Source organism: Antechinus flavipes, chromosome 2 (assembly GCF_016432865.1).
Source record: "Antechinus flavipes isolate AdamAnt ecotype Samford, QLD, Australia chromosome 2, AdamAnt_v2, whole genome shotgun sequence".
NCBI lineage: Eukaryota > Metazoa > Chordata > Mammalia > Dasyuromorphia > Dasyuridae > Antechinus > Antechinus flavipes.
Window position 1 is genome coordinate 520,535,207 of NC_067399.1, and position 21,492 is coordinate 520,556,698.

The 21,492-nt window shown below is 37.0% G+C and overlaps 1 protein-coding gene across 1 annotated transcript in view; it reads right to left on the reverse strand.

Annotated features, from left to right (window-relative positions):
- The window catches only part of SHC4 (SHC adaptor protein 4), a 160,798-nt gene that overhangs the window by 54,210 nt on the left and 85,096 nt on the right, over positions 1-21,492 (reverse strand). The window contains exons 3-5 of the mRNA XM_051980618.1: positions 16,488-16,551; positions 13,092-13,211; positions 1,514-1,567 (exon numbers count right to left, since the gene is read on the reverse strand). Of these exons, the coding sequence (XP_051836578.1) occupies positions 1,514-1,567; positions 13,092-13,211; positions 16,488-16,551 (238 nt within the window). The remainder of the gene's footprint in view (positions 1-1,513; positions 1,568-13,091; positions 13,212-16,487; positions 16,552-21,492) is intronic.

The window sequence follows — 21,492 nt, forward strand, 5'->3', positions numbered from 1 at the left end:
AACAGGGATTCAGAAGATAGAGATGTAGTGAGAGAGCACCTAAGAGCTGGATGGAGACAGGGATGAAAGACAAAACTCATTACTGTATAAAGCCCTAATTCTGCCTCCTTTTCTCTGTGTTGGTTCACAAGATCATCAGAGATTCAGAAGGAGAAGAAGCCTTAAAGGTCAACAAATCCAACCCCTCATGGAAAAACTGCGTAATCTGCCCAGGATCACAGAGCTGGCTGTGGCCAAGCCAAACCTGGAAGCCAGGTCTTCCCGACGCTAAGCCCAGGAGGGTCCCTCTGTTCTACCACACTGCCTCTAGAGAGGCAGGATAAATGCCAGGCCAGGATGAGGTTGTGGACCTCATTCAGCCTAGACATCTTACTGGAAATTAAAAGTACTCAGCACTCCCTGTGCAGCGGGAGAACTGTTCGGTTCTGCAGATATGTATTGTGTCTAGGATGTACTGCAACATGTTTAGCATGTATAGGACTGCTTGCCATCTTTGGGGGGGCGGGTGGAGGGAGGGAGAGGAAAGAACGGGGCATGGGCGATTGCAAGGGATAATGTTGTATAAAGGTTGTCCTGGCATGGATTCTGTCGGTGCAAAGTTGTTGTTAAATAAAATAAAATTTAAAAAAAAAAAAAGAGTAAATGCTAATTCTTTAACTGACAGTTGTACACATTGAAAGAAATGTGGAGTCTACTGATCTATGTATGCTATTTTAAATTCACTGTTAGAAAAAATGAAAATAATTATTCTTTTATAATAAAAAGCTTGTCTCAATAAAAAAAAAAAGTACTCAGCACTCTGAAGATAGAAACTATAAAACTATACTTAGAGGAACTACCTGATGCTGATGGTTTGTGCAAAGCTAGTCTTGATCTCCTTGGTCAGAAATTCAGTCTGCTTATTTTATATGCTGCCCATGATCAAACAGGGATTCATGTATTAGAGCCAGAATAGTAATATTTTAAGCTTCTTTTAACTCCCTTAATTGATTCTGTAAGTGGTGGTACTGTCAGAGCTGGTGGTATCAGATGTCAGATCAATGACATGTGGTAACGAGAGAAAATTCTTTTGAGGGTGGGCCAGATAATGGACTGGAATTACTTCCTCACCCACTTACTATTTGTCATGGGGCTGGACTACCCCAATTCCCAGGTCAAACATGACACTGGCAAGCAGTTCATGCCGGGAGAACTCATCTTTGCTCAGGCTTTGTCCTGGAGCCACTTGGAGCCTCGCTTCTGTTAGGAGAGGAAATTCTAAGGACGTACTCCCCTCCACCCATACCAGCACTTGGGCCAACCCTGTTTGTCCCATCACCATTATTACTATGCTAACTATCTCATGAAAAGCAAAGTCTTTGGTCTGATGCTCTATGCAAGGGTTCAGAAGTGGCAATACATAACTGAAAAGGGAAAAGCAGCAGCTAGCATATTACATTTCCAAGTTGTCTTTGGTTCTTACAGAAATAAAATATTGGCAAAAGTGTGGGAAATTTTACAAATCCATACTCACAGGATCACCTCCAGAAGCAAAAGAAATGGACTGCATGTGATGATTTGCAATAATCTGAAAAATATAAGAAGCCAATTAAAACTGTACCAATGGTATAAAGCAATTACTTTCTTAATTATGAACAGCCTGACATGAAGATTTTCTTTTGAGAAGTCAGAGTATTCAGGTGCACTGAATCACTTGGCTTACAAATATGCTCAGATGTGCTGTGTATTTCACCCGTAAAAGAACAGTATGACATATAGTTGATGAAGATGTACTTATTTTAGTGTTCTCAGTCATCACTGAAAGATCATCTTCTATCACATTCCAGTCTAGCCTCTGCTCTTGTCTGAGGATGCCCAACATTATCCTAGGGGATAAAATCTCTGGAACTGTTGCGAGAAAACTTTTTGCATGCAACTATGGTACCTTTTAATAGATACTATTTCTCAGAAAAATACCCATTTAAAATGTATTGGATCATTAGGGTTTAAACAAAACATTCCTCTATATATCCTACTTATTCATATTTCATTGACACCTATTTCCCACAAATCCTATAGAAAGACACTCAAAGGACTGTTGATAAACAATCACAATCATTAAATAGTTTTAGCAAGAAAACTCCCCCTCATGATGTAAGAACACATTGTGGAAACTTATGTTTTATTGAAGCATCTTGCCATTGGACATAGGCTTTACCATGGGGCAGAAGAAGGTGGAGGAGGGAAGAAAGGAAAGGGAACAAGCATTTATTAAGCATTTACTTAATTCTAAGCATGTGTACTATGCTAAACACTTTACAGATATTATCTCATTTGATCCATTAAGAACTTCTTGCCAATATGTCTGTATTTATTTCTCCCTACAACATTCTTCCCTAATTACCCTCCTCTGTCTATTCCTCCCTAAAAGCCTTCTTGTATCATAGGCTAAGAACTTAGTCTCTTTGGAAACCAAAACATTGTACAGTATGTACTTTTGTTTGAATAAAAACACATTTTAGGAAAGGCAGTATAAGAATGATCCAATAGTTATGAGCCATCATTATATTCCATCTAGTGGATAAAATATCCATGTTCTGAGAAGATTACAGTAAATTTCAAATCAATATCTATTTATCTCACTCATTGATATCTTCACTTATGAACATCTCACACATAAAAAGATAGCTGAGTACTGCTTTTTTCTCCCTCGAATAAGTTTGAATTATGGTTCTTTTTGCTGCCTTCCTGCTCATTTCAGATGGCAGCCAAGCTGTCCCGAGTCAATTCTACCATCTAGTGGTCAATATAGAGAACTGTCTGACCCCAAATCTTCCCTAGTGTGGCAAGATAGTGTAGGGGACAGACAGCACACAGGCTTGGAATCAGGATACCTGAGTTTGAATCCTCCTTCTGATACTTAATAGTTGTTTGATCATAGGCAAGTCACTTAATCACTGAGCTTCAGTTTTCTGATGAGATGATAATACTTAACTACCAACTACGGGATTGTTGTAAGTGATGCTCTTTTGTGTAATCCATATAAACTTCAATTATTATTCTCCATCACCCTTTATCTTCCCCAGTAAAAAACATCATGCAAATCGTGTTCCCATAATCTCTGAAAATCTGCCTTTCACCATTTATAGGTCAAACCATTTCACTATAGGAAACTTTCACACACAGCATACATACCCCCACACCTCCCCCCCTACACACACAGGCATACTTCCTCTTTAATGCCACTTTTTGTCCAGTTACCTCAGAGAATTCTCTTCAAATTCTGAGACTATATAAAAAGTTATAAAGTGAAATAGAGAAATTAAATTTTTTGATAATACCAAGAAATTCCCTTCAAAATCTCCATTTACTTTTCTCTTGCTTTTTCCATTGAATTGACTTTCTTCCTTCTTGAAATTTGGGATAAATAAAATAAAATTATTTTTCTATTAGCCGGTTTTGTCTTGCTTATTCACCTTATCCTCCATTATAGTTCCATGTTGATACATTTTCTTCTAGCCTGGAAGTAAATTCTTGTTTCTTGAAGATTATGGCAATGGAGTAAACATTCTACTAGGTCCTAAGCAAGGTGAAAAGGTTGTCAATACAGATCTGATAATGGACTCTGTCTCTGTTATCTCAGGTCCAGTCTAAGTTCAGGAAGGCTCATCCCCAAAGAGTTGGCCAATAGGTAATGACTTAGTCACTACTGATAATGAAGAATTTTATTGTGTTTTTCTGCTGGTAAAAGAAGTACCTATATGAGGATATGTTTCATATAATGAGAACTAATAATAAAATAGAACATATTTATATCATGTATTAAGATTTATAAAGTGCTTTCTTCAGAATGATACTGTGGGGTAGATATTACAAATATGATTATATTTATGCAACCTCTGCCTATTTTTGGTGCAGATCTGTGATTTCATTCATGTAATTCACTATGAAATTTATCTCTACCAGTAGATATTTGCAGCTAGTCTTCAACCTACAATACTAGATAATTGCTTGGATTGAGAAGTTAATCTGTCCATGAGTGAACCACTGTGCATCAGAAGCAAGCCTTGAATCTGATTCTTCCTGATTTCCAAGGCCAGTTCTCTGTCCATTATATCACACTGCCTCTTTCCCCTCACATGAGATACCTTAAATATAAATTCAAGTGCTATTCATCTCTCTAATGTATTTTTGTAATAGTCTCATAATTGGTCTCATTGCTTTCAGTTTTTCCCTCTATCCAATTCATCATCCATGATTTTCAAAATAATCTTCTTACATGTAAGTCTGACTATGTCATTCCTAGCTCAGAAATCTTAAAGTGGGCCTTAACTGCTTCAGGCTTAAGTCTAGTTTCTGTAACTGACACTGGTACCCTTCCATACTGTCCTTCACACATTCTAAATCCCAGCTAGGTAGACTACTTTCTCAAATGCAAAATTATCTCTCATACCTGTATGAATTCTCAAAATCTCCCTGCCATGCCTATAAAGCATGCCCTCCTCAGCTCCACTTGTTAAAATCCTCATTTTCTACCAAGAGTTCAGCCCAGATACCATGTCCTCTTCACCATCTCATCTTCTCTGACCATACTGTCTCCTTCTTCCTCAAATCAGCTTATATTTGCTTATCTGTTTCCCCAGTAGAATATAAACTCCTTAAAAATAGGAACGGACTCTATTTTGTTGGCTTTTTAATATTCCTATCTGCTAGCACAGTGCTTTTGCACAAAGTAGGTTTATTTAATCAATGTTTATTTAATTAAATTAAATGGACTTGGAATGGCTTTATGGAAAAGGTGGAATTTGAATTGGGCCTTGAATGATGAAAAGATTTTATAACAGGTTGTTATGTCAAAGAATTAAAGTCAGTAATGTTATCATTAGTAAATTTTGATAAAAAGAGAAAAAGATAGTAGCATATCTCTCTCTTTCTCTAGAGTAACAGATGCCCCCAAAAGAAGAGACTGAATCAGGACACTGGACTATGCAATTTTTTTTTTTTTTTGCTGAGGCAATTTGGAATCAAGTGCCTTGTCCAGGGTCACACAACTAGATCGTGTTAAGTGTCTGAAATCAGATTTGAACTCAGGTCCCCCTAACTTCAGGGCTGGTGCTTTATCCACTGCACCACCTAACTGCTCTTGGACCATCCAATTTAATAATTCTTTATTCATATAGGAATAAGGACAGGAAATAGATTAGCTAGGGACAGGAGCTATGATTTCATTGATAAAGAGAACAATTAGAAACTCCTTCTGTCAATGCAAGTCAGCTCCTTCTCCACATCTTGAAATCTCAGTGAGCTGTATATATCACATTTTTATACCATTCTCTCTTTCTGAAAAAAGGACCATGACCACTCCAAAAAGATGGCCATTCTTAGAGTGCATATAGATATACAATCAGTATCAGATATGGACAATTCCCTCTAGAAAGAGGTATCAGAAGAAGAGTTGGCCCAGAGGGATTGGCCATATAATCAACAAAACTAGGAATTAAGCAGTAACTACCCTTTCTGCTTTAGAGGATGGGCAGTAAGTATAGGAAAGAGTGAAAGGAAGGATCATTCTCTGTTGAGTCAGGATGGGAAGTCCTCCAGTAGTTGGTTTAATTTATTTTGAAAGCAGCAACTATGCCTTGAAGTCTCATTAGTCTAGAAATCATAGAATTGTAGATTTCAAACTAAAAAGGATCTTGAGGTCATTTTGTCTTACTCCTATTATAGTTGAGGAAACCTGAGATCCAAGGTGGTTAACTTAAGGGGAAGTGTGTTCTGAACTTAAATTCAACACTCATTCTACGTCATCACATTTCCATCACTCAATACAGCGCTATTACTAACACATCTTGCATCCAGGGCATGCAACCCCAACAGATTCTCTGGGACAAGTAGCACCCAGGGGATTCTCAAAAAAAATTTCTAAGACAAATTCATCAGGAGAAACCTTAGGGGAGAACTTGGACATCAGATAAGAACCCACCAAGGAAAGAGAAAGACCCCTGGATCTGGTTGCCTACATGGAAGAGAGCAGAACAGGGTCAAGCAGAAGAGTAGCTCAATCTGGAGTGTGACTGCCAATAATAGAAATGAAAACAGGTTATCTGACAGGTTAATATTTTATTATCTTGCTACCTTCAAACTAACCTCAGCTGTTTCTATCTCCTGGAGAAACATAAATGATATCAACCCTGACAAAACAAAACAAAAAAAATGGTACCTAGAACAAAGACTGCTATGATCTGTCACAATGAGCTAGAACTTAAGGAGCTCTTTTTCATTAATTAAAACCATTTACACCATTTTTTGGTCTTTTTGTTTGCTTTATGTTATACTTTATACTTTGACACAGGCTGGAGAATGAAAACATAAGGGAGATCTGGAAAGTGTCTCAGCCTAAACTGGAAGAACTTTGAAAAGGCCTTCCAAATAAGGACTTTACATGCTACACTGCCCCACCCTCCACCCCCAGTTTCCAGTGTCTTCACCACAAAATATATGTACTTTTGTCTCCCCCAGCTAAACTTCAAGATCTTTGAAGTCTGGGACTGCTTTTGGCTTTCATCTGTGTCCCCAATTCCCAAAATAGTGCCTGACATATAGTAGGCACTCCTTAACACTTATTCATTCACTGATCCATTATACATTTGTTGAATTACTAAATTTTTGTAGAGACTGCATTGTGTCCTTGCTCTATCTCTTTATACATATTTTACTTGCCTTTTTTCCTTTCCTTATGTAGTTGTGACTAGAGACAGAGTGGTCCCAAAGAAGAGTGGGTGGATAATTGAAAAGCAATTACTAGCAAGAAGCCAGTTAGGCTCTTTCTGAAATTTTTGCTTTGGGGCCTAAAATTCCAACTTATGTCACTTGATAAGGACATGTAACTTGGATTAAATTAAGACTTATGTAGAATTTAGTCATGGAAATAGATCATTCTAAGTAATCAGGTGAATACTTATGTAGAAATATTTTAAGGAATGAATTTTATACATTCATGTGGGTAAAGCCATTTTAAGGATGATTATTTTTCAAATAAATATAATTTCATATTTTTGATACTGGCAACATGAAAACTTTTCTATGGCTATGGAGTTTGCCTCTACAATATCCTACTTGGAAGTGAAAATATACCCAGAACATATAACTTATTGCATATCATTCATCATTTATAGAGGACTAGATTTAATATCAGGAAGAGTTCATATCCTGATAAATAATGACTGTGTGAATATGAATTTTAACTTCTCAGTCCCCCAGGCAGGTTCCTCCCTCCTCCCCCCAAGATTATAAATCATAGGAGCTACCAATCTTCTTTAAAAAAAGAATCCCCAATATTAATGAAATCACAGATCCACATCATAGACAGGCTAATTTCCTTCGTTTATAGATGATGGAACTGAGGGCAAGGCTCTGAGTTGCCTAGCATCACACAGGTAGTTAAATAGTGGAGCCAACATTCAAATTGATGTTATGATTTGAAATTCAGCATGCTTCCCACTCTACCATTATCTGTCTTCCATCTATTAATTTTCATAAAGTATTCTTGAATTTATTTATATTTTCAGCTAAATTAATACCCCCCCCCTGAAATATAAGTAATTCCTTTTATTTGTCTTGAAACTACATCAGAATCACTCAGGGTCATACACAGTTTTAGTTTTGGGGATTGAATGAACAAATCCCCTTTTGTATTATTTATGCCCTTAACAAATCAAAAATTTTTGCTCTTGTATTTTCTCTGCCTTTGTTCTTACCAATTTAAGGAGTCTAAATGTTTGTGGGTTTTGGCTTTTGTTTTTCTCTTTTAGACTTCACGTGGCAGCTGCTTTAGCCCTTGCACCATTCTAATTTCCCTTCCTTGGGACCCTCCTCCATCCCTTGTTAAAACTTTGTTATGGGTTTCTTGAAGTGGAGTAACTAAAGCCACCTGCCATATTTCCCAACCACTTTCCCCTCAGGCCAGAAAAAGCTCTGAAACCATTACAAAAGTGCCTCACTTTTTGAATTTGACAGCTTTGAGATCCTGCCTGATGAGTCTTATCCCTAAATACCCACCACCAGAAGGGAGACAATCCCCTCCCAAACCCACTAGTGTAAGGAGAAAGTGTGGTCTGCCATCCCCTTCCTTAGAAAGTGTGTCAGCAAAGGCAGCCTCACGTATATTCATAGTCCACTTCTCCATGTGCTCCCAGAGACATCACTGTGTGGCAGTGTCAGAGAAATGGCAGAATGGGCAGGCAGAGAATGGGAGAATGGGCTGGGATGGAAGGAAAGGACCAGGTAGTATGGAAAATAATCACCACCACATTCACACACCTCCCCCTGAACTCCCAATAACCTCATTGGACATGGAAAGGATCCAGGAAAAGAGATATGTCCCCAAAGAGTGAGCCTCCCTCTGGATGTCTCCACACTCACTCCAGCCCGGCCCCCTTCCCTTCCACCATGTAATCCTCTCCAGTGGATTACCAAGGGCCCCCAGACTCTGTCAATGAGACCACATAACTAAGACAAGACTATCTGCCAGATGCCAAACAGCTGTTTGTGTGAAAAGAGAGAAATTCAGCCAATCCCCTGAATGTTTCCAAATGTACAGACGTCGTGTAGACAAAACATCTGGATGGCTGGCTGCATTTTTTCATTTTTTATCCAGATGTTTGGCATCCTGTAAGCGAGAACTAGATGTCACGCTGGCCTTGTAACAATGATCTCAGCTCTCTTGGCTAATCAATACTTAGACAGACAGGATGAGAGATTGGTATATTGAACTTGCTTCCTTTTCCCCAAATTATCTATTATACCACCACACCTTCAGGTGTTTTTGTTGTTGTCCTTTTTCTTTATTTACACCTTAATCCAGAATCAGAAATCTTCAAGTTAAAAATAGAAATTAAGATGGAGCTTTGACAAAGTTGCTAACAGGGATGTACTAGTATTTTTTTTTGAGAGTTCAAGTACATGGGGAAGTTTTTATGAAAAGGATGTCTGTGTAACAGCAGCTCAATGATGATGTTTCATTAATATTTATTCACTAGACTTAATAGTTCATTAGACTTAATAAAGTAAAATCTAGATTGACTGGAAGCAAATTATCTCCAAATCTCAGAGTTGCCAGGCCATCTAATCCAATCTGTACCTGACCTAAAATCCTTACTAGAATATATAACAAGTCATCACCCAACCTTCATTTGAGTACCTCTACTGAGGAGGATTCCACTATCTCTGGAGGCAGCCCATTCTACTTGTAGAGAGCTCTAATTATTAAAAATAAAAATAGTTTTCCCTTACACTGAGCCTATTATTAGCCTTTCTAGAACTTCTCATTGTTCCTAATTTGACTTTTGTTTTGGGACCTAGTGGAACAAGTCTTATCTTTCTCTTCCATAAACAGCTCTTTAAATATTTTTAAGACAGCTGTTAGGTTCCTCCTACCTATCCCTAATTCCTTCAATTAATTTTAATACAGTATGATCTGAAAACTCTTCACTACCTTGGTTGTTCCCCTAACTAGCCAAAGCTTCCAACTAATTGGAATTTTTGTATTCAGCTTTCAGGAGAGGAAAAAACCCCACAAGAAAACAACCTGATATTAGCAATTCCAAAAAGCACTTCCCAGGGGACTCTGAGCCTAATGTTCTATACCTTCTGTAGCTCTACAACTGGATAGTAAAAACTGAAATTCACAATATTGATTCTGAGGAACTGCAATGTCCTGAATGAAATCAAAAGAAAAATCGATTATGTTATACTCTAATCTTGCTGATACTGCTTCTATGATATCATTCACATCCTTGCCCTCTTATTCATTCCACTGCCAGCACCATAGATCAGCCCTTATTCTAAACTCTTATTATTTCAATAGCCTCCTACAGAGTCAACCTTTTTCTGGCTTCTTCCAATCCAATCTACACACTATTGTTGGGTAGATAGGTGGATCATGTCACTCCTGGACAGAAAAACCTTCCATTGCTTCCCATCAGCTATAGTATGAATTCAGTAAGTAATATATGAACTAAATAAAATTAAGAAATTCATCCTGGCTTTCCACAATCTGGCCCCAACCTACTTTCTAACCTTGTTCTCCCTTGATTCTATTTTATGCATATCTCAGGCAGCCTGGACTCTTGGTTGTTTCATGATCATGTCTTTTTCTTGTCTCTATACCTTTGATCACACTCTTCCCTACACTCACAATGCACTCCATAACCATCCCTTTATCCCCTCTCTATTGAAATCTTATTCACTCTTCAAGGCTTAGCTTAAATGTCATCTAGGTGATGCAATGGATAGAGCACTAAGCTTGGAATCAGGAAAACTGATTTTCATGAGCTCAGATCTGGCCTCAGACACTAGCTGAATGAAGCTTGATAAATCACTTAACTTTATTTGCCTCAGTTTCCTCATTTGTAAAATTACTTGAAGGAAATGGCAACCCACTCCAGTATCTTTGCCAAGAAAACTCCAAAATAAGGTCACGAAGAGCTGGACATGATTGAAACAGCTCAACAACTCTTCTGCAAATGCAAGAAGGGATCTATGACTAGTTTGAACTCTAATGCATTTATCAAATTCTACCTTCCTTAACATCTTATCTTGTCAACCAGTACAGACATTCTTAATCGTTTTTGTGCCTTTGATAGTCTGATGAAATATTAAATGCATAATATAAACTACAGTCAATTCTCATTAGTTGTCATAGTTATATACTATAACATCATTATGAACACCGAATTAGCAAATACTGAAACATTTCTCTTAGGGGAAATAGAGGATTAGGTTCCTGTAAGCCTCTGGTCACAACATTTATTTTAGCACTTTCTGGAGCAATTTCACATACAGATTGGTGAATTTCCTCTTCCTTTTTCTGTATGTACCATATGGTTAATTCACTAGCAGCAAACTCATGGGCAACAGCACTATAAAACTCATGCCAGAAAAAAGCTTATCTAACACATGGATTTTCTTCATAAGGCACATCACAGCCTTCTGCATAGGAACACCAGACAGCACTCCAGCCTTACAGTTGGAGGCCATTTTAAATAGTGAAATTACCAAGAAATAGCATAGACATGTGAAAAATATAGCACTAAATAGACCACAAAGAAGATATTTGTTTACAGTATAGAGCTAAAACAAGAAGACAGAGCTTGCCTTGGTCAGCTTCAGCTGGCAATGTGTGCATTGGGTGACTCAATGTTTTTTGCTGAGAAAAACTTTACTTTTGTAAAGTGTCATGAATATTGAGTTTACAAATAAATGTTAGTGAGTTGGCAGACTGGCAAATACAGAATCCACAAATAATGAGGATCAACTGTATGCAGATTACAAAATGACTTTATCAGTTATCCCCCATGCCAGGACATGCTCCCTTGAAATGTTTGTTTTCTGTCTTCCCTGACTTCCTTCAGGTCTCATCTAATGACCCACCTTCTGCTATAAATCTTCCCAATTTTCTTTAATCTTAGAAATTGGCTTTCTATGAATGGTTACCTGTTTCTAGAGAAAGAATTTCTAATATTGATGAAATAACAGGTACAGATCACAGAAGTATAGCTGGACAGGACCTAAGCGGTCATGTAATCTAAACCTTTTCATTCCACAGATGAGAAAACTGAAGTCTAAAGCTACTTTCCTAGTGTCATACAGGTGGTTAGGTGATAGTCAATGTTCAAACCAAAATCTCTGACTCTACATCCAGCTTTTTCAACTTTATCATCATCCTTTTACAACACAGTGCCTAGCTCATAATAAATGTGGTTAATAAATTCTTATTGACTGAATGACTTTATATAAAGGAAACCAATCATATTGGAATAGTTACTAAAATATTTTTTAAAAATAAACAAAAAATAAGTTCACAGATCCCAGGTTAAAAATTCCTTTTCAGGCCACCATTCAGATCGTATTCTTCTCTCTATTTCCCTCGTCCCCAAGCACTATGCAGTAAACACTCACTGAATACTTCTCGAGTCAGTGCATATAAAATAAAAAGTTATTTTAATATTTTAGAAAGCTTTTCAACATAGGGCCTGAAAGAAAAAGGATTTTATTCTTAACTTTCAATTGACTAGAAAATTAAATAAGTAAATTTAATTTAAAAATTAAATAAAATTCCTCACACATTCTGTTAATTGATTTTATAATACTTTGCCTCGGCAAAAGGTGGGACAGATCAGTGGTTTGAAAAATTCTAGCCAGTATCTATATTTATGCCTTAAAAAGTCCAGACCTAGGATGTGGGGTATGCAAACAAATGTGACTTTTTCAAAGTGTGGTTTCTGGATCAAAGGCATCTAGTAAGCAAGTCAGCTTTCAATTTCCCTTCTAAAATAAATTGCTGCAAGGTGAACAGCAGAGTATTGTTCTCTTTCTCTGAAACATCATCATCATCATTGATAATTGTCAAACGGGATTTATTCAGCACTCACTTAAGTAGGGCACATGGAGCTCTATAATAAACAAGAAAAAAGAGAGACCATCTATACTTTATGATAGCAATTGATAAATGCTTCTATCATAACTGGTTAAAGAGAAGTCTGGTGTCCTTAATATGGTATACAGTTATCCCTTACACCTCTTGAGATTTAGAGGCATGGTGCCCCATGATCTGGAAAATCTACACAAAATCTTTTGGCCTTCTCTTCATAACAGAGAAGAAATATGAATTATTATGGTATTAAAGGATAAAATATGTTGATATTATGTAATACTATACACATATCTTATGCATTTCTGAGTTTTTAAACTTTTTTGTGTCATCTACAAGCCTTTGTGTGTTACCTTTGCTTTCTGCAAAACTACCCAAAAACTGCAATTTAATTTCTTATGTCAACCTGCAATATGTTGAAACCACGATGAGGGAAAGTAATGATGTGGATGAGATAATTGCACTTGAAATCACTTACACAAGGATCCAAATCCCACTTCTACTATTGAATAGCCTTTTGACCCTGGGCAAATCCCTTAGAAATGTATTCATTAAGTCAAAGAATTTTGAATAAATGAATGGATGAATCGATGAATATATACAAAGAGAAATTAATATTTTTAGAAATGAATCATTAGTATCTTAAATAAACCTTCAAACAAAAGTATCTCCAGGATCTTACCTGCTGGGTTTCAATGTTCATCAAAGTAAGGCTACATGTTGAGATGGTCAGTTTTATATTAATTCCAGAAAACTGAAGGTTACTTCTGCCAAGTACAGAAGATAAAAACTTAACTGGAGGCTTTAAAAAAGAAAAAAGAAAAAATTTGATGTAAGTTGCGGGGTTTGTTGCCTAATAAGATGACAAAAGTATCAAAGAAGTCTAGTCTTCTCTATTTTACTTTAAATAAACAAATCCTTTCAAAGTCCACTCCTCAGCATGGTGATCTGACCACACTGGGACCACTGATCATTTAGGAGCACAGACCCACAGTAAAAGTTCCTAAATCCATCCCCTCCCCAACTCAGTTATTTACAAGGGTGAAAAGATGTTGTCAAGTACCCATCTAAGGGTTTTGTGGTATTTGCACATTGGTGCTGACATTTCCAAATCTGCAGGGGACCTCCTTGCGTTGAATCTGTTGACTGGCATTGGGCTAGTCAGCTTAAAAACCTATTAGAGTTGTTACTGGTTGCATTGACAGCTCAGTCAGCCAATGATATTGGTGGAAAGAAAAGTTGAGAAAATAGTTTCTTTCTATGTTTTCTATGCCCCTCTACTTTTCCTTGGGCCCCATTAGCACAAAATCTCTGCATATCAATCACTGACTCAGTTCGTGGATGAATACTCTGTAATTAATTCACTCTTCTCTTTCCACAAAAAAAAAAAAAAAGTCTCATTAATATCCCTGCCCTCCAGTACTTTGGCTCAAGGCCCAGCATGAGATGGTAGACTGCTGTCTATGTGGTATGATTGGAAGGGTGCCATAAGCCCCCCCCTTCCCTCCAAAGATCTCCATTCCCCATAAAAATCTGCCATTAATCACTTCTATGAGTTAAGACATTGTTTCCAGAAGGTCCCTGTTAAAATGCATTAGTATTAGCAGAGAACTAGGCTACCATTAACACTTTAGCACCCATTAACCCATTATCTAGGTTGGGCTTATCAGATTAGCTAATAGGTGCCAAAGTCAGAGTCACATTATTGAAACTCTTATTTTTATTACTAAGCCTGCTCTGAGCCACATTATAAAATGATGGTAATGAATGAGTCTATTCTCCCATGCTTATCCCAGGTAGCAGTCTGTTTTTCACAGAAAGAAACATCGACAACTCCTGAACCACCTCCTTTCCTCTCTCTATACCATATGGCCCTTTGCAAGACAAGCTATTAATACACAGAAAAGACAGGCTTACTGTCAATGTTGATTATCCCACTGAATATATGCAAATCACTCATCTGAATTTCCACAGTGTTCTTTTGTTACTAGTTTTTAAAATATAATTTATATCATAATAATAATGAGCAATAGCTGACATTTATATAGTGTTTTGTGATTTTAAAAGCATTTTCATATGATCATGTTGAGCTTTTTCTCACAACAACTTTAATACATGGGTAAGGCTGCCCATGTATATAGAATGAATTACAATAAAGTCCCTTCAACCCTCAAGATGTCTTCTATGCCTTCCTACTGATGCTGAAAGATAATTCTGAACATTTCCTTTTGTAATTAGAGCTAGGGTTTTAAATGCAAATTCACATTAAGAATCATTAAGTATAGTCATTCATGGTAAAATATAAGTGACTGACATCAGAGCATCTGCTAGCAGTGAGCTTTAAAAGAGGGGAAGAGACAGCTCTTTGGGCATCTGAAAGCAAAGAGGAGGAAGAGACATAGAAGTAGGGAAAAAGGACATGTCAAAATAAAAGGGCAGAAGACAAGCTTAGATAAACAATTTCTCAGGGGAGGGAGTCTGCCCTTCCTTGGGATGTGGGGAGGAGGTCTTATTAATCCCATTTCACAAATAAGGAAAAGTTAAGAGATTCTCTCCAAGGAGAAGACATGTAATTAGTTTCGTGAACTTCTTATTGGGGAAGTCAGGCTGCTTGGCTGATCCTGCCAGCCTTCTAGCTTTCTGATGCTTGCAAGTCACTTTACTCTTGGATTCATTATGTTTCTTCATCTAAAAAAGTGAAGAAGGGTGAGCCCTAAATTTTTTTCCAATTCTAACCTTTGATAATTCTCAATCAAAAGACTAGGGACTTTAACTTGGGTTTCTTGTAGCCTAATCCTATATTCTTTCCCCTGCACTAGGATGCCACCCAGTGGATTATAAACTTTTTTGATTATTGAGCAACTACAAAACTTCAAATTATGTAGCATCAGAATAGATATCTGGTAAAGGCCAAATCTGGGTATATGTTAAATAGAGTGTGTATTTTAAAGGGGGAGAGGAGAGAGAGAGACATTGTTCACACTTAAATATAGATATATAGACATATAACTATATATCTATATATATCTTCCTCAGACAAAGGGATTATTTCAGGCAAAAAGAAAAGACCATACTTCTTTTTTTAATATATGTACCAGTTTGTCTTCTGGTGGGAAGAACAGACAGTATTTTTTTTTTCCTGAAGGGAGTGGTATCTTGTTGGGATCTTAAAAAACTCTTAGAAAAGGCTATCTGTCATATAGGATGTTATTCCTTGATGGAGAAAGAGTTAAACAAATGAGACCATTGAAAGGAATCAGTAAATTGAAGTTGCCTATGCATAAGGGCCTAGAATGAGCAGGAAGAGGATGTGAAAAATGGATGCAGCAAGCTGGGGGCCACACCAGAGAAGCTGTGGTGGTGAGTCACAGCATCACAGACTCGGAGGATAAGAGATTTAGAGCTGAGAGGTCATCTGGTTCAACACCCTCATTTACGGAGGAAGAAATGGAAGCCCAGAGAGTGAAATGACTCACCAAGATACATAGGAAATAAGTGACTAAGCTGGGATTCGAACCCAGATGTGTCTGCTGCACTATTTTCAAAATCCAGTTTGTCAGAGCGTCTCTTTTTGCCTCCCTGCTGCACCCTGAGGGATACGAGGGTCAGCTCTAGGTAAAATTGTGAAGGGTATCTGCCTTACTGATCTCTGACAACCTCTTCATACTAAAGTATTAATGGATTCATGGGTCAGACTCAAGCAGCAGCAGGTACTTCCCAAGAGACTGGGAAGAGAATGTAAAATATCCTTATCAGAAAGAATGGTCCTTTAATGGTGGGAATTTTAAATATTTAGCTTCTAACTCAAGTCAGTAACCTGTTCTGTTCCCAAATAAGCCTGTTCTGGGTGATGTTAATGTGTACATATATACATACATAGAGAAAAAGAGACAGAGAGAGAAAAAGAGAGAGAAAGAGAGAGAGAGAGAGAGAAGGGGGGGGGGAAGTGTGACATGATACAATATGATGCTTTACTTAAGAATCCTTTGTGACATATGACAAGTTGAACTAGGTACTCTTTGGGGTCATCAACTCAATAATTATGGAAAAACAATAAGAAAACCAAATTATTATTTACCTTGCGTCTTTTAATGGGTCCATTTTCCCCTGGAACAGCCTCACACAGGCGGCTTATTGCTTCCCTATAGAATGAAAACCAGAAGCCATGAAAGATTTGACCTTTTATCATACAATATACATTCACCAGCCAGAAATATGGATAAAGGCATAGAATTCTAGAGGTGAAATGGACCTCAGAGATCATCTTATCTAACCATTCTCCAACGGGAATTCCTTTATAATATTCCCTACAGTTATTCAAGACTGATAGTTTTCAGTGCTACAAAGTCACCAGAGCCTTTCCTCTCAACCCCCAATAATAACCCTGTTTTTTAAGAGGTATTTTCAAACTTTGAGCTGAAATATAGCTTCCTGTTACTCCCACCCATTGGTCCTAGTTGTTCTCTCCAAGTCTAAATAAAAATAAACCTAATGCCTCATTCACATGATGACTATTTGAAAATTGTGACCAGTATCATCTCCTTTCCTCCCCCATTCCCAAAGAAGAATAAAAGTTGTTTCTTCTCCAGGTAGATAGGTGGTAGGTACACTACAGACAGAGGAGTAGACCTGGAGTTATGAAGACTTGAATTCAAATCCTCTTCAGACAATTATTGACTGTATGACCTGGAAGTCATTTAACATCTCTGCCTCAGTGTCTTCATCTGCAAAATGAGTATAATAATAGAACTTACTTTCCAGGAGAGTTGTGAGATTTAAATGAGATATCTGTAAAGCATTTAGTACAATGCCTGGTATACAGCAGGTGCTTAACAAATACCTATTTCCTTTCTTTTCTTCCCTCCTTTTTCCGAGAAAAATATTTCTATTTTTTTTTTGGACCAACCCTTATCTGCCATAGTTTTGAGCCCTATGACCACCCTAGGTGCCTCTCTCTGGATGAGCTATGACTTGTCATATCACTCTTAAAACTTGGCACATTGATTTAAAATTTCAATACTATTGCAAGAGTAATCCCTCTGGAAATTCAACTCCAGCTTTGGGGCCAGAGAGGCTTTGTCTGTGCCAGGAAAGTTTGCACAGACAGACAATAAAAGGATGCCTCTGAGACAAGAGGTTTTATTTTTGTTTTTTTTTTTAGATAAGAGTTTTTAGAAGTGTTGGGCAGTATCTACTGGGCCTGTATCCCAAAGAAATCATAAAAAAGGAAAAAAGACATGTGCAAAAATGTTGGTAGTGGTCCTTTTTATAGTGTCAAGGAACTGGAAATTAAGTGCATGCCCATCAGTTGGAGAATGGCTGAATAAGTAATGGTTTATGAATGTTATGGAATATTATTGTTCTATTAGAAATAAACAGCAGGATGATTTCAGAAAGGCCTAGAGAGACTTACATGAACTGATGCTGAGTGAAATGAGCAGGACCAGGAAATCATTGTACACAGCAACAACAAGAGTATATGATAATCAATTCTGATGGACAAGACTTTTTTTAACAATGAGGTGATTCAGGCCAATTCCAATAAATTTGTTTGAGATAGCTGTCTGCATTCAGAGAGAGGACTGTCGAGACTGAATGTTGATTACAACATTTTTTTTCAATTTTTTTGTTATTGTTTGATTGCATTTTGTCTTTTTTTCATTTTTTCCCCTTTTGATATGATTTTTCTTGTGCAGCATGATAATTGTGGAAATATATCTAGAAGAATTGCATATGTATAACAATGTATTGGATTGTTTGCTGTCTAGGAGAGGAGAGGGGAAGGGAGAGAGAAAATTTTGGAACACAAAGTTTTGGAAGGTTGAATGTTGAAAAAACTATTTTCGCATATATTTTAAAAATATATTTAAAAAAAGACCAGGTACTATTCAAAAATAAAAATAAATAAAATTTAAAAAACAAGAGAGTACTGGACAATAATGCCATAGAGCAGCAAAAACTCTGGGTTTAGAAACAGTAGAGATCTAATCTTGGCCCTGCCATTTCTTTCCTAGTGACATTGGGCAAGCTATTTTAATATTGCAGGACTTAGTTTTTTCATCTGTAAAATGCAGAGAGTAGGATACATAGTCTGTAAGGCTCCTTCCTGCTCTAAAATAAGATACTATAATTCTTAGAAGATCAAAAATTCTGAGAAGTAAACAGAGGAAAGAAGTGACTATCTCTGACTCATCATCATTAATAAGACCACCAATAAGTATTTATTAAGCGCTTTCTATTTGTCAGACACTGTGCTACATACTAAGGACAGAAAGCAGTGAAATGCTAATAAAATGAGATAATATCACTGAGGAATCAAATGAGATTAGTAAAGTGCTTAACACAGCACCTGACACACAGGTGCTATATAAATGCTAGTTTGTTTTTTATTATAGCGAGGCAAAAATCACTTTTAGGTTGACACAAATTATAGTGTCCTCTTTCCTGTTTGCAGTGCTAGATTCTGGACTCAATGCAGTTATGTGTTGCCCATCCTGACAAGCATTCATCCTTTCTGCCATGGAATCAGCAGGGACAGGGCAGCAGATTTCCTAGAGCTTTAGGATTATTGGGAAGAGCAACTTCCTGAAGAGTCAGGATTACTAAGAGTATCACCGGTAACCTTATGAAGAAGCAATTCTTTTCATAATCATCGGTTGAGTAAGTTATTAGTCTCCCATGTCCTGCTCCTTCAGAGTAGGTACCAGCCAGGTATCAGCCATGCAGGATTGAGATAAACATTTATCCCTAGGGCACTGAGAAGTGCTTGGGCTTGGGCCATGGGTACTCAGAGTAGTTGTTGTTAATATATTTTCCTGATTTGATCCTGCATTCCTAATCTAAGTAACTCATTTGGTTTTTTACTATAAAGTAAAATCATGTGACTAATACAGCAGATGACCATGAGGGAGAAATTTAAAGAGAATGGGTATCATTTTGATGAGAGTATCAATTTGAATGGATATGAACCCAAACAGATCATGTCCCAAGTGTAGCACTGACTCATTATACCATCATATATCCCATGAAAAATTATTTTAAAAAATTAATCAGGTAGCTAGATTTCTGCCTTAGTGAATAGAGTACCAGCCCTGGAGTTTAGAGGACCTGAGTTCAAATCCAGCCTGGCTATGTGACTTTGGGAAAGTCACTTAACCACAACTGCCTAGCAAAAAAAAAAAAAAAAATCAAAATTTGTTTTCTGACAAGATCATAGTCATGTTAATTTCTAATAGTATGAACCATTGTGGTCTAATTTTGCTTCAACTTTTTCATTCAAGGAGACTATTTGGACTGGATAGGGTGAAACAAAAATGGGTAAGCAGAAAGTAGAGAAACAGTGAAGAAATAGGCAGAATGTGACTGCCATCAATGAAGTCAGTGTTGAAAATTAGCATAAATGATTGCAAAAAAAGACAATCTGGGTTTTATGTAGAATGGAAGAAAAAAACTTTGCAATTGTCAAATATGTCCCAAAATGAATCAGTTACCTCAGGTAATAGGTTCTCCTTTACTGAAGGTGTGTTCAGTGAGAATTTATAATTCTTTGTTGAGAACATTGTAAGGGGAATTCTTGTCCAGATACTTGTGGGAGTAAATGGTCTCTGAAGTTTTTCCAAAACTTGAATTCCAGAAAAAAAAAAAAAAAGCTCTACACAATTAACACATTAAAAATACCAACTGTGCACAATACCTGATTCTATGTCTTGGGAAAAGAAAAACAATTCAATAAGAATTTATTAAACACCTAAAAATGGCAAAAATGGTTATGTGATGATGATACAGAGACAAAAATGAAACAATTCCTTCTCTCAATGAGCTTATGTTCCATTGGGGGAAAAACATAAATGAAGAGGTAAATACTATGTGTATATATATATATATGTGTGTGTGTGTATATTATACATATATGTGTACATATACATATACTATACATATATAGATATATAGATAAGTATGTAAAGACAAATGTGTGTATATGTATATATTAGATATGAGAAACAAAAACTGGAGGATTTATTGCACCCAGATTATAGATCTAAAAGGCTGGAAAAGAAGGGAAATCAGAGTTCATCTAGTGATAGGATCATAGACCTAGATCTGAGAAAGACTTCAGATGCCACCTCGTCCAAAATGCTCATTTTACAAATGAAGAAGGTCACAGGACTGATAATAAATATAACAAATGGGATTTGAATCCAGGTCCTCTAACTTCAGAGCTAGAGTTCTTGCCTCTATGTCATGACATCTAGTAATTGGGCTGAGATTCCTAGGTCACAGCTGCAAAATAAGAATTCTCCTTTCCCCGTCCCTTCAGTGGCATTAAAAGTTAATACTGTGAAAGTGAAGGGGGCACTTGGGTACTTTCATTACACAGTCATATAAATGTAAAGCCTCATTTCTAACCTAATATTTAAATTCCTCATAATTATGCAACTAATAGGACTCCTGTAGTAAATGCAAATCTTTTACCCAAAGGCACATATAATAATTGAAACAATTACATTAACTTATGTAATTGCCTTTTGCACATTGACATAGACAAAAATTGCAAGGTGAAATACTTTAGAAACTGGGAAAGAAAAAACAAGCTACAAAGTGTTAAGTTGTCTTGATTCCTCATTCTGTCTCTCACTACCACACCCCCTTAGTTGCGAAATCCTATCAATTTTATATTCATCATATCTCTTATATATACCTCCTTCCCTCTTTTAATAGTTACCACTCTGTTGCTTCCTCAATACACCCGGACTATTGCAATAATTTCCTGATTGATCTTCCTATCTTGTGTCATCAACTCCAGTTCATCCTCCACTCCATGGTCAGTGGTCTTCCTAAAGTACGGGTCTGAGTATATATCAACCCTTTGTTCCTTACTCATTAAACTTCATTGGCTCTCTTTCATTTCCAGAATAAAATATATCACCCTCTGGCTTGTGAAGCCCTTCCTAACTTGCTCCTCACCTCTCCCACTTTTCCACTCTTCTAAAACCTTATTTCCCTCCAGTTAATCTGAGATCTAGTGACATGGCATCCTTCCTTTTCCTCCCCCAAGACACTCCATCTCCTAACTCCAAGTATTT